At 41.6% G+C, this 13,857-nt stretch overlaps 1 protein-coding gene across 1 annotated transcript; it reads left to right on the plus strand.

The window, feature by feature from the left end:
* Positions 1-4,146: 4,146 nt before the first annotated feature.
* On the plus strand, positions 4,147-9,331 carry NUDT19 (nudix hydrolase 19). The gene is made up of 3 exons (XM_075510750.1): positions 4,147-4,946; positions 6,510-6,717; positions 7,824-9,331. Exons 1-3 carry the CDS (start codon positions 4,245-4,247, stop codon positions 8,048-8,050), a joined length of 1,137 nt encoding a protein of 378 aa, XP_075366865.1. The 5' UTR covers positions 4,147-4,244; the 3' UTR covers positions 8,051-9,331.
* The last annotated feature ends 4,526 nt before the right edge of the window (positions 9,332-13,857 follow it).

Below are 13,857 nucleotides of genomic sequence, written 5' to 3' on the forward strand. Positions count from 1 at the left end.
TCTGTAACCTAGTTTTCTATCTGCTTTGATTTGTTGGAATATTGTTTTGTATGAAGGTACCTATATTTTTTATTTTTATTTTTAGTCAATCTATATAATGGTGCCATAATCATAAACCTGCATTTCCTAGATTTGACATTTATTCACATTTTGGACACAATACTTGGAAAACTATACAGTGAATAATCTATTTACTTTTTATATGATTCATTAAGTCTGCCTATTCATTGATATTATATGAGCTAAACAATCTGAAAGCCATTAGCATGTCATTTTGAAATCAGCCAGTTTAAGAAGTAGTAGACACGCTCAGTGAAATCTCTTAATTTTTTGATACTTGAGGTTGTAACAATTTGTTTGATATAGTAGACACTACATCTGCGCTACAAAGCTTTTACCAGATGCATATAAATTAAACTAAGAACTGACTTAGTATAATCATCTCCAACTCACAGGACAGCATGTAAGCCAAATTAAATTGTGAAATAATGGTGAACCTTGTTTTGCATCTGAAATTAATTATTACAGTGATGTGATCTGTACTGATCTGTACGTGCAAAACAATTTATACAATGATGCGACAAATAGGAATGAAGCTGTTCTATTGCTAAGTATTGTAATCATCCACAAAAAAACCAGAAAGCTAATTTTACAACCATTTTTATATATCTAGTGACCTGAATCTTTTTTCTTTAAACAAACTAATGTTTTCTTTTTCTCATAAGCAGTAACTGAAGTGGAGAGAAAAATGTCAAAGTAACCTCCACATTGCTGAAATATGATCCCACAAATTGCACGTCAGTGCAATAATCTTAGGGCGTTTCATTTGACGTAACTTTTGCATCACTTCAGAAGGGTTTATTTTTCAATACAGCACAATCTGTTTTTGAAAACAACCTGAAATACAAAAGTATTTGGGGTCCATTAGGTTAACAGTTGTATGTTCTGGCTTATAAGAAGCATGAAAGGCAGTCAAATTCTTAATTTTTTAGCAAAAATACTTTTTTTTTTTAATTATTTAATCTGGAGGGGACCTCTGACTCTCCAGCCTTCTCTCTTACTACTTACTGAGTGTCACACATATCTCTACCTAACTCTTGTTCTAACTCTTGTCCTAACTCTTGGGGAGGCTTTTATCCAAACTAAAGTCTCCTGTATTCCCAGCCTACATACTGGTCCTTGAAGAATAATGCTGGAGTCCAGCTGAATGTAGAATGCCCTTGTGCTGGAACGCTTAGACTACAGTAATGGAATAAACTAGTATGCTTGGTTTAGGATTGGCATTCCTGAATAATAGATTTTCTCAGATTTTCCATTTTTTCTGAAATCACTCGTAATGCTATACAAATTTTAAGTACAAGTAAGATGAGTTCTGCATTTTAGCAGAATATATTGAAGAAAGAAGTCATCTAAATTGGAGATGAAATGAAACATGCTTTATAGATAACCTTACATCTAGTTTGGCTTTAAGACATTTTCTGTATTCATCTGAGCTGTCTCCAGCAAGTTAGCTATAGCTTTGAGAGAGCAGGTACACGCACACTCACAGCGCTTAGCTTTTGCCTTTCTTAGCAGGAAACTGGAAGGGGGTAAAACATCCCTTTACACCCTCGATCTTTGCTCACAGTTTCTGAGTATCAGAAACACTCAGTTTCTGAGTGTTCATCCTTAGAATCTCCTGCCACCTCCAGTCCTGATAACTGGGTCAATTAAAGACTCATATGCTCCTGGAATTTTGCATGAGATTACTTCAGCTTTGTCATGAACAGATATCAAACTACTCTTTGTAAGAGAGTAATGAAAGGAAGTTAAAAACTTGCCATCAATAGGACAAATATGCTGACCCTTGGGTAAGGAATGTCATCCTTCTTAGGGGGAAGAGATGCCTTACATACCCCAGGACTGTGTGGAAAAATGCAGCAACTGGAGTAGAGAATCATATTGCCTTAACTTGCACTTGGCTGTCTTTGGTCCCAAAAGACTGCTTCAGATGCTAAGAACAGTCATGAACAATGCTATAACCACACAACTACTTCTCTACCGACAGTCCTGGTATTCTGTATGTGTTTGAGGTTGCAAATAGCAGCGTATATGCCACCCAGACATTCAATTTCCACCCCGCATCCAAGAATGCCTATGAAATTAGATCTGCTAAATTTAATACCCATGGATGCCAGTGAAACCAGAGGAATTGTTTTCCAGGATATTCCTGCTTTACATACTAGCACTTGTGAGACTTTAGAGTGTGCTAGGTAAAAAAAATATAAAAACATTCCATATAGAAACTTAAGATGACAATATAATCTGCAATATTCTTTATTATCAGATTTTCCTAAAGATGTTCTGAAATAATGTTCCAATGATATCAGACATTGCATTGTTGCCATAGTAAGACAGTTTTGTATATGTGCTGGTATTACAACTGATTTGAAAATGATGCTGTTTGTTATTGATACGTGAGTACTTTCTACTTAAAATGCCTTTATGCTGAAATGATCTGACATAAGGGACCCTAAATCTTTTTGATCAGCCATCAAGCTCATTGGATGTTATATCTTGAAAAACCTCAGTAGTTTATGAATATTTCACCAGTAAAGCAGCTTTTAGGCAAAGCACATTCCTAACGATGTATACTTAACACAATAAAATAGGTAACTATGCTAAGAGTGCGAAAGGCAAACAAATACAAGGTGAACATCGTGATTTTAGGTTCAAAATGCTTTCTACAGGAAACAGGCACATTAGTGGACCTTATGCTTCCATTGCCTAAGATGGTAATCACTGATGAGCAATAATGATTAAATTAGTATGAAAAAGGAGGCTAGAGTTACAAGATGTCCCGGTTTTGCTCGTATATTTGGTCATGAGGAAGGAAAGGAGAGGAAGGGCAGACTTGCATATTGTCTGGCTATACCACAGCTGGTGTTCTGCCCCAATTTTAGTACAATCAGCTGGCTGGCTGACCTATTCTCTGCCGACTGCAGCCTAGCGTCAGGATGAACTTATGGCCCAGCTGCATCTGTGTAGACCTTGACTGAATTTTTTGTTTTGTCAAATGACATATTTCAGCATCCCACTGGTTTAATTGCCTCTAACCATTTCTGTTACAGCGAGCCACATCTCACAGGCAACGAGTACATGCTCAAATAGAAAATAAAATGGAGAAGTTGTCAGAGACATGTGCAGGTATGTGGGTATTTGCCAAATGGAATCTAGCAAGAGAAGGATTATGAAGAGGAGAAGGATTCCCCATGTTACATGCAAATATCATTCTTACAAAATTCCTCAACCTGTGTCATCAGCTTTCTTCTGCTTATACTCCCTACAAATTAAAAAAAAAATCTATTATTAAATTGAGGAATCAAAATCGAATGTTAACAAAATAAAATAAAATGTTTCCTAAAGTGAAACGTCTGTTCAAAGGACTTTTTCAAGGTTTTGCTATCTCGCCTGAATATATCTTTTTTTTCAGGTAACAAGGTACTTAAAAGCGTCAAAACAGAAGAGCTCTGTAATAAAAATTAATTAAAATTCTACATACTCCTCCCCTTTGAAGTCTACTAGAACAAATTCAAACAACTTGGAGCGTGACATGTCTAATTAAAGACCTAAAATTATTTTTGTTATCAACATGCCTTGATGTGGAATTGAGATAAGGAGATTTCTCTGGGGCCAGCTGGCGGGTCAGCAGCAGTATTACGATTACAAATCAAGAGTCCCTGGTTCCTGACCCCGTGCTGATTCCTGGGGCTGTAACTACAGTCCCCTCAGCAGTACTCGGAAGACTTTGGGGTCCAAGGTAGCTATTCAACATTCACACCTTGTCATGCTGTAAATACACTCCGTGCTCTGAAACCTCAGGAAGTGCTGACTACTCCAAGCCATAGTTTTTCAAGTACATGGAAAGACATCGCCTCGTTTCTTTCAGCCATTTGCCCTGTGCCTGTAAAACCTCTGCAATTCCTTAAGCTTTTGCCCTTTGAGGACACCACTTACCGGCTTAAGGCTGATCGGGACTGAGGCATTACTGACCGCTTCGGACAGGCCTCCATCCCCCCACGTCTCTGGGCGGGCCAAGCCTTCCCTCGGCGGAGGTGCGCGCTGACCGCCGCCACGGCCGCGGCCCGCCGGGCTTTCCCGCCCGCTGCCTACGGTTGCAGTGGCTCCTCCGGGAGCCCAGGCGGCGGTGGCGCCCGGGCGGCCCCGCAGCGCGATCGCGGCCGCCGCCTCCTCCACCCCTCAAGATGAACTCGCGGCTGCGGCACTGGAGGGAAGCGGCCACGCTGCTGCTGGCGGCGGGCAGGCCGGCGCCGCTGCCGCGCTCCCCGCTCGGCCCCGTTGACTATGGGCTGCTGCTGCTGCAGCGGAGCTCCCGCAGCGGCTTCGCGCCCAGCGCCCACGTCTTCCCGGGGGGCCTAGTGGAGGCGGCGGATTTCTCCGCTGACTGGCTGGGGCTGCTGCCCGCCTCGCCTCAGTGCGGGCTGGGCGTCGTGAGACCACCGCCTCTCGGCAGCAGCCGGGCCCCGCTGTTCGCCACCGACCGGGAGCGGCTAGGCTCGCCGCTGCCGGGGGAAGTCGCCTTCCGCATCTGCGCCATCAGGGAAACTTTCGAGGAGGCGGGAATCCTGCTGCTGGTGCCGGGGCGCGGGCCGGCGGCGAGCAGCGGCCCGGCCCCCCTGCTGCCAGCGGAGCGCTTGCCCCCCGCCGCGGAGCTGAGCGAGTGGCGGCGCCGGGTGCAGGAGGACCCGGCCTGCTTCTTACAACTGTGCCGACACCTGAGCTGCGTGCCCAATATTTGGGCGCTGCAGGAGTGGAGCAACTGGCTGACTCCTGTGGGCAGGGCTGGTCGCGGCGGCCGGCGCTACGACACGGCCTTCTACCTGTGCTGCCTGGAGGAGCGGCCGCCCCACACCTCGCAGGACGACCACGAGGTGACAGCCTTCCTGGTGAGCGCGCCTCCCGCCCCGCCGCAGGGCTGGCACAGGAGGAGATGCCTGGGCTCCACTTTGGCATGCCGCGCCGCACGGTCCGGCCGTGCCAGCGTTCCGATGGCAACAAGCAGGAGGGGCCCTGCTTCTGCCCCAGGCAGCCTCGGTGGAACCGCCGAGCCTCTGGCCCCTACCCAGTACAGATTAATCGTCGTCCAAAGGTCTAGCTCTCTAGCCGTCCTAATAACGCTCCCTTACGGTGTGAGAAAAGGGAAGGGAGTTTCCATCTTCCCGGTACCCCTCTCCCTGTACGCCTCTCCTTCCAACGGTAACTGCCACTGCCCCTTTAACCAAACGCGCAGCTGTAACTGCTGGCTGAAGAGGGTCTTTCTAGAAGGTCATTTTACATGACGTTTTATGGCATAGGATGTGTGTCACCTCAGATCATTTTCACCTTGAATTGCTGTATCTTTCCAAGGTGGATGACAAGTAATCACTTCTTACACATTCACTCGTGCGGTATCAATGGAGCATTGCCGTTACACCCTTAACATTCAGTATGCTTGGAGAGATGCATGTGGTATATGCCGAGTGTTCCAGGGCTGCAAGAGCTGCTAGTAATTTTTGTAGTTACTTGGAGTATTTTAAGTGACATACAAACCTGTTGAAATAGAGTGTTATTAAAACCATTTTTGGAGCGATACTGATTTTTTTACCTTTTTTTTTTTTAACTGGAGGGGGTAAAAGTAAAAAACTTCATGAAGACATTTCTTAAAGACAACTCAGGGTCAGGTACATTAGGGTCTTTAAGTTTTTCTAGAATTCTGAAAAGTTTGAATGCAAGTTAGAAGTAGATTAGAAACCAGACAGTTCTGTAAAAGTTTACCTAATTATTTTGGTATTATTTACATTTCTGTATTTGGTTTCTGAACAGATCTTGCTACAGAAATTTAAAAGTACCTGAGATCTTCAAAAGAGTTCATGTTTGTTATAATTTTATTAATAACAGCATAAGTCTACTGCAAATACTTATGCACACATTTATATTATCAAATTCACCACGTGAGATGAAATGAAGATTACTATTAGTTTAAACACGCAGAACAACACAATGTTTAAATGTGAATAGCTGGGTATTCATGCTCTTAAAACAATATGTATAGGAAGCAGATGTTTAGAGGTACTTTTAAATTTTGAAGCATCAAATAGCAACCTCTGTTAACTGAGTTCACATTGAGTTTAAGGTTTTCTGTTGGTTTCAGTAGACTTTTAGTCAGGCCCCCAAACAAGGCTCAATTTTAATTTCCAAAGTTGGTATGCCTACGTGTAAAATAAAAACTTACTTATTTTTGTAGGAAAAAGAGTAATTTTTCTAGATGGCTTTATTATTTTTTTTCAATTTTTTTAAAAAAATTGTTGTTATTTTGGTATAGTTTATAATGGGTTTTATTGTTTTCAGAAAATTTGGACTGTTTCAAGCTCTTTTTCTGTAAAGACTTCCTTGCTAATGGCTTTTAAAGTTACTGATACTTTCTATCTGCTGAGGAAACTATTATTTCAAGGCTTGTTTCTGTCTTACAGTGGGCATCACCTCCAGAAGCCATTGAACGCTTTAAATCTCAAGACATACGGTTTGCTCCACCACAGTTCTATGAATTGTGTAGGCTGTGCAACTTCTCTTCGCTCCGTGAGTTACACAAGTTCAGCTCTGATCGAGCTCTAGAGGGATGTGAACGTTGGATGCCTGTGATGTTAACTGCTTCAGATGGATACATTCAGCTATTGCCAGGTAAGAAAACAGATGAAGGTTCTTTTAAATATTAAAAAACTTGGGAATTAATACATACTCAAGCCGCATGACATAAACCCATCTATAACTGTAAGGAAAATATTCTTTTAAGTCAAGTTACTTTTCCCACTGTTTGGCTTCCTTCTTTGATACAGTTGATAATGGCTACTGTCAAGAGACAAGCTACTGAATCAGACTGACAGTACGGTTATTTCTGTACTTATTCATAATCTCATTGTCTCATATAGTTGCCATTAATATGTTTATTTATGAAGAAATTCTAGCATTTCAACTTTTTTTTTTAATCTGAAGGATGTATTAGAACTCCTCCTATTTAATACTTTCCAGTGGAAATTCTCATTTACTTCAGTTACCTGTTTGTCTTTGTAAGGGCAAGTGGATCAAGCACAGCTGCAGTATCAGTCTTCACAACTGTAGCGATAGGGCTGTGATCTAAAGATACACTAATTCATTTTCCTCCTGCCCTTCCTCCTATTTAAGTCTCTCATTTCATAATCATGTACATTTTCGCCTTCTCCTTAAGAAAAGCTGCATCAACTATTTATGGTTTTCTGCTGCTTTAGTTTGCTTTTCATTATGCTTTCTCCTGTCTTTTTTTTGCCACTATTGACCTCTAGAATTTCTGTATTTGTGGTGTATTAGCACTCTAGCACAACAGTAACATGCATTTATATGGCAAAACACTGTTTTCTTCAACAAAACAGACCAAAATAACAGTGTCTATTTTTAGTCCTACTGTAGCCTATCTTTATACACTTGGAAAAGTATTTGTCTTGTTCTCCACTTACTATATAAACGCATATCTGACCAGGCTGTGATTATAGCATATAAGTATTATCAGGAACACTGGAACATTCAAATCAACACCTCCAATGTGCACTGCAGCATCACTGACAGATACTTCAGAAATTTATGGCTGTATCTTTAAATCTGAAGATGTTTAGAGGCAATTTACTTTTGTATTGTGAAATACATTCCACTGAGTTTCATGTCCTGGTAAATATTAAAAAATTGCCGCTGTCACTCAATCAAAATGCTGGAAAATAAGGTAGGCAATGTATGACTAAAACTTTTTCTGCCCCCAGGAGATGAGTTATATCCAGAAGATCCAGATTATACAGGAGAAAAGAAAATAGTCATGTCAACAGATAAGAAGGTTGAAGATCTCATGAAAGAGGGTAGCGTATTTCACAGGATAGTAATAAAAAACATCAACAGTCTTGCTGTCTATGTTAATATTCAAGCAAAATATAAACATATGAATCCATTGATGATAAACTCTGACTGTTCAGATTACAATAGCAGATTATAATATCTGTTTGGTTTAAAGCTAGAATATTTTTACATACATACATATTCACTGTGGTTTTGGTCCTTTCTAACCATTGCCAAATAGTCAGGAAAATATTCCTTTGTGCTGCCAAAGCATTTCATGTGTGTGGTTTGAGATTCATGTGTACCTAATTCTTTGAGTCTTTGAAACAGCACAGTTGTGCCAGTTACAATGTTTAGAGGCTACTGAAAATTTAGCGTAGCCATCCACTTAATTATTAACTTAAATGATATTTGATGGTAATTATACTGAGCCATTGCCACCTTATTCTACTTACATATTAATTGTAGAATATGCTGCAACACTGTTGGATCACAGAGGTCTTTTTCTCACTGGAAATTTAAGTATATATTATGTTCAGAACAAGTATGTTTTGAGTTGAAGAATTCTTTTAGTATGCTTCTCAAAGTTATCCATTAGACAACTGTAATGTGTGTCTAGGAATGAATGAAATCTCCCAGTCTATTCTCTCTTTCATTTTTGGGAAAACCAGTGTATATATCTATATATAGATTTATTAGCTAAAATTCACTTTTAAAAAAAATTATTAAAAAGTTAATGCTTATATTTGAGATACCTAAATTCTTTCTACTAATGGTAATCTATCCAAAATTACAATTTTCAAAGGTAGACATAATTTAAACAAAGTCATCTATCAGATTGAGTGCATTCTCAACATCCTTTTTATTCATGATAATTTTTATCTTCAAGTTGTTAGCAATTTAAAAAATAGAAAAATACATTTTTTAGCTCCAAAAAGATACCAACAACTTCAGGGAATAACATACTACCTTGGAAACACCCACTTCCGTATTTCAACATCCCACATTTTGCTTCTGAACTAGTTTGCTAAATATATCTGAGACGCAAGAACTTCAGAGGAAGGATTGCTGCTTGCTTGGTTGGTTGGTTTTGTCTTTTTTTTGTGCAATAAGTGGAGTAAATGGAGCAGTGATGTAAGTTCTTCTTTATCTGGAAGAAGAATGAATGATTACTTGAGATTAGCCAGTAAAGTTGTTCAGAAAGCTTTGTTTCAGCTTTTGTTCTGTATTTCAATTAAAACCTTCTGCAACATTTTCATTAAATTGAATTGGTTTGTAGCATTCATTTGGATCAGAAAAAAATGTGTCTTTCTCTTCTCTCTGAACATGTTCAAAATGTTCTTGGTTTTGCAGACCTTGTTGAAATTTGTATCCCTCTGCTAAACATGGATTATGTGAAGCAGTATATTATGTATACTGTATATTATGCTGTATATCTCCTTCAGAATATTCTGGCTAACTCTTCTGAACATGAAGACAACAGGGTAATTAAAATGGAGAGTAGAAGCAGTAAAGAAAGTACCCTGTATGACTATCTTACATGACTTTTAGCTTTTTGAGATTAATACTGGATACTGTAGTACTAGGAAGACAAAAGGGAAAGGCATGCTTATGATCGTATTTGTGGCATCTATAGTAACAAATATCTTGGCTTCAAAATAATTCCATTATTTATTCATAATGGGCAAAATAAATCTGAGTAATTGCTAGGCTGTTTTACAAGTTACAATGAGAACATACACAAATTTAACAAGATACGGCATGGATAAAGATGTGGTATTGGTTGGGCTCTCTCTTTCACTTTCTGTGTAGAACCAAGATTCCTTATTTTGAGCTGGCAGACAGTAACGCAGCAAATTAAGGTTATTCTGTCAGTCCAGGAAAGGACGACAGAGAAACACTTGCAAAACTATTTGTATTTGATTGTTGTTGTGTAGCAACAAATGGTAAACTACTCTATTCTGTTCCTGCAGACAGTGGCTTAAAAGAAGTACCCTATCTGTGATAATTGGTAATAGAATCATAGAATGGTTTGGGTTGGAAGGGACTTTTTAAACATCATCGAACCCAAGACCCCTGACACGGACAGGGACATCTTTCACTAGATCAGGTTGCTCAAAGCCCCATCCAACCTGACCTTGAACACTTCCAGTGATGGGACATCCACAACGTCTCTGGGCAACCTGTTCCAGTGTCTCACCACCCTCACTGTAAAAAATTTCTTCCATTTATCCAATCTAAATCTACTCTCAGTTTAAAACCATTACCCCTTATGCAGTCACTACAGGCCATAGTAAAAAGTCTCTCTCCATCTTTCTTATAAGCCCCTCTTCAAGTATTGAAAGGCAATAATAAGGTTTCCCCAGAGCCTTCCCTTCTTCAGGCCAAACCACCCCAACTCGCCCAGCCTTTCTTCACGGAAGAGGTGCTCCAGCCCTCTGATCATTTTCATGGCCCTCCTCTGGATCTACTCAAGCAGGTCCATGTCTTTCTTGTACAGGGGACTCCAGAGCTGGATGCAGTACTTCAGGTGGGGTCTCCCAAGAGCAGAGTAGAAAGGGCAGAATCACCTCCCTTAACCTGCTGGCCACACTTCTTGTGATGCAGCCCAGGATACGATATAGGCTTTCTGGTCTGCACGTGGACATTGCCAGCTCACGTCCAATCTTTCATCCACCAGTACCCCCAAGTCCTTCTCTGCAGGGCTGCTCTCAATCCCTTCATCCCCCAGTCTGTATTGGTACTGGTGATTACCCTAACCCAGGTACAGGAGCTTGCACTTGGCCTCATTTAACTTCATGAGTTTCACATGGGCCCACTTCTCACACCTGTCAAGGTCCCTCCAGATGGCATCCCTTACCTCTAGCATACCAACTGCACCACTCAGCTTGGTGTCATCTGCAAACTCGCTGAGGGTACACTCAATCTTACTGCCTATGCCATTAATGAAGATATTAAACAGTATTGGTCCCAGTATGGACCCTCGAGGGACACCATTCATTACTGGCTTCCATTTGGACATTGAGCCATTGACTGTAACTCTTTGGATGTGGCCACCCAGCCAATTCATTATCTATCTAATTGCCCATCCATCAAATCCATCTCTCTCCAATTTAGAGGCAAGAATGTTGTGGGGGACCATGTCAAAGGCCTTACAGAAGTCCAGGTTGTTCTTCCCTTGTCCCCTGAGGTAGTCACTCCATTGTAGAAGGCTACTAGATTAGTCAGGCACTATTTGCCCTTGGTGAAAACCCATGGGCTGCCTCAAATCACCTCCCTGTCTTCCTTACGCTTCAACGTAGCTTCCAGGAGGATCTGTTCCATGATCTTACCAGGCACAGAGGTGAGGCTGACTGGTCCATAGCTCCCAGGGTTCTCCTTTTTACCCTTTTTTAGAAATGGGTGTGATATTCCCTTTTCTCCAGTCGCTGGGGACTTTGCCTGACTGCCATGACTTTTCAAATATGATGGAGAGTCGCTTAGCGACTGCACCTGCCAGTTCCCTCAGGACCCTGGAATGCACCTCATGAGGTCCCAAAGACTTAGGTCTATGTTCAGATTCCTCAGATGGTCTTAAATTTGGTCTTCTCCTATGACAAAAGAGACTTTATTCCCCCACATCAAGGTTCAGGGACTTGAGCAATGTGGGAAGAGTGATTGCCAGTGAAAACAGGCAAAAAAAATTGTCGAGTACCTCAGCCTTCTCCATGTCAGTTGTCACTAGATCTCCCATCTTATCAGGGGGGTGGGCGTGTATACATTTTCTGAAGTCCTCCTTTTCTGACCAACATACCTGTAGGAGCCCTTATTATTATTATTATTCACCCCCCTTGCCAAATTCAGCTCCAGCTGTGCCTTAGCTCTCCTGATCCCATTCCTGTACATCCAGGCAGCATCCCTATATTCTTCCCTATGGATACATATTCCAGCTTCCAGTGCCTATGCATTTCTTTCTACACTTCAGTTTGACCAGAAGGGCCTTACTCAGCTATGCTGGTCTCCTGCCTTCCTTGCCTGATTTCTTACACATGGGAATAGAGAGCTTTTGTACTTTAAGAAACACATTCTTAAAGAGCTGCCAGCTCTCTTCTGCTTCTTTATCACTGAGGGCAGTTTCCCAGGGGGTCCCATCCACTAGTTCCTTAAACAACTGAAAGTTCACTCTCCTAAAATTCAGGGTTTTCACTTTACATCTCTTAATCTGGCCCATATCCCTCGAGATGATGAGTTCGAATATACAAAACAATATATATAACAAAATACAAAAAATGAAGAAATTATGTAATCTGCAACCGCTTTGATTTTGCAATATAGTCTTTCATAGTTTCTGGAGAGCTTCCTTGATGATTTTTTATTGTTCTGTACCTTATGATTGTTCTACCAGTTTATTTTTGTGGTAGAAAGTAGCTATTAGGATATTTTAGGAAAGAAATTATTCAGCAACCTAAACACAGGTTAGATTCTTACAGAAGCTTTTACACACGTGCATGTTGCTGTACATTATGCCTTTAATTCTAATATAAGTTTTGCTGTGCGTCAAAAACAGTTACTTCAATACTACATCCGTATCTTAAGTGAAGAGTCTGCCTCTCCATCTTTGTCTCCTGTAACGTTTTTTTCCACCAACAAAAACAAAGTGGTCCAGTAGGGGGAGCTTGAGGGCCAAAGGACAAAAAAGTAACAAAAAATAACAAAAGTAACAAAAATATACTATTTTACATAGAAAGTTATGAAAATCGTTAAATGCAACCACAAATGGCTTAGAATATACATACAATAAATACCTTTTAAGTTAAAAATATTGATGATTAAAGCTGTAGTTTCAAAATATTGAGCCACTTTTAAGTATGGGCTTCTGCCCAAAGAAGTGGGCTTTATTTCCCAGCTGCATGTTTCATCCCCTTCTCTTGGGCTGGCGCCTTGTCTACGCATTCTTATGCAAAATTAAATGAGGCCTAGAACACTTCTTTTTTTTTTTTAAGCCTGAATGGAAAGGGTAGTGTACAACAGAGTGAATTAGAAAAAGAAAATTAAAAAAGTAGCTGCTTTATCACAGAGCTTGAGATGTGAGTGAACACTTTCTTTAGGCCCTAAATGCTATGGGACATTTACAACAGCTGTTTTCGGTTGTGGATACGTATATACTTGAGTAGCATAGCTAAACTCTAATAGGTAAGTGCCAGGTGCTCTTTCTCCCTATCCGCCTGATTTTACACACCTTTCAAGAATACCCTCCACTTCAGACTCAGCAGCCTCTGGGAAAAAGGCGTGCCGCAGAAGGCCTGGCAGTTACCGCCTCACGGTGCGACCCTGCCTCGGGAAGACACCGCCAGAGGAACAACAGCAGAGCCCACTGCCTTCCAGCTCCTCCACCACGTTCTAGCCCGGCCCCTTCCGTCCTCAGCCTGAGGCACCACCACTGCTGCATGGCGAGTCTCGCCCCTCCGAGCCCGGGGCAGGAACAGCAGAAAGGCAAGACTCTCACTTAAGGCTCATCTGCCACAACAATACACTTAAAGAGCCGAGAATGCACCGTTACAGCGCTCTAACCCCGCTGCAGACAACACACTCCCTCGCTGCTGCCAACCGCCCGACTTCTCCTCAGCACGCTACAGCACACGCCCAACAAGCACAAGGCGGGAAGTCCGGAGGGCGCGCACCGCCTAATTGCAGTCTGCGGCCTGCTTACGCATGCGCACTGGGCGGAACTGCGTTTGGGCGCGGGGCGTGATATTGGAGGCGGGAGAGTTGGCTGTCTCTGGAAGCTTCTAAGGAGAGTGGCAGGGAGGTTTTGTAGGGCTGTGTTTGGGTGCTTATGGCCATGATGATATTGGTGACTAAGGTTAGGGGGTTTATTTTTATGAGGAAGAGCATGAAACTAAGGCAGAATATGAAGCAGGTTGGGGAGGGAATAGAGCAAAACCCATAGTTTCTTAGCAGTCTTTCACCTTTTACTGTGCTCTG

The sequence above is a fragment of the Mycteria americana genome, chromosome 8 (genome assembly GCF_035582795.1).
Source record: "Mycteria americana isolate JAX WOST 10 ecotype Jacksonville Zoo and Gardens chromosome 8, USCA_MyAme_1.0, whole genome shotgun sequence".
In the NCBI taxonomy this organism is placed as follows: domain Eukaryota; kingdom Metazoa; phylum Chordata; class Aves; order Ciconiiformes; family Ciconiidae; genus Mycteria; species Mycteria americana.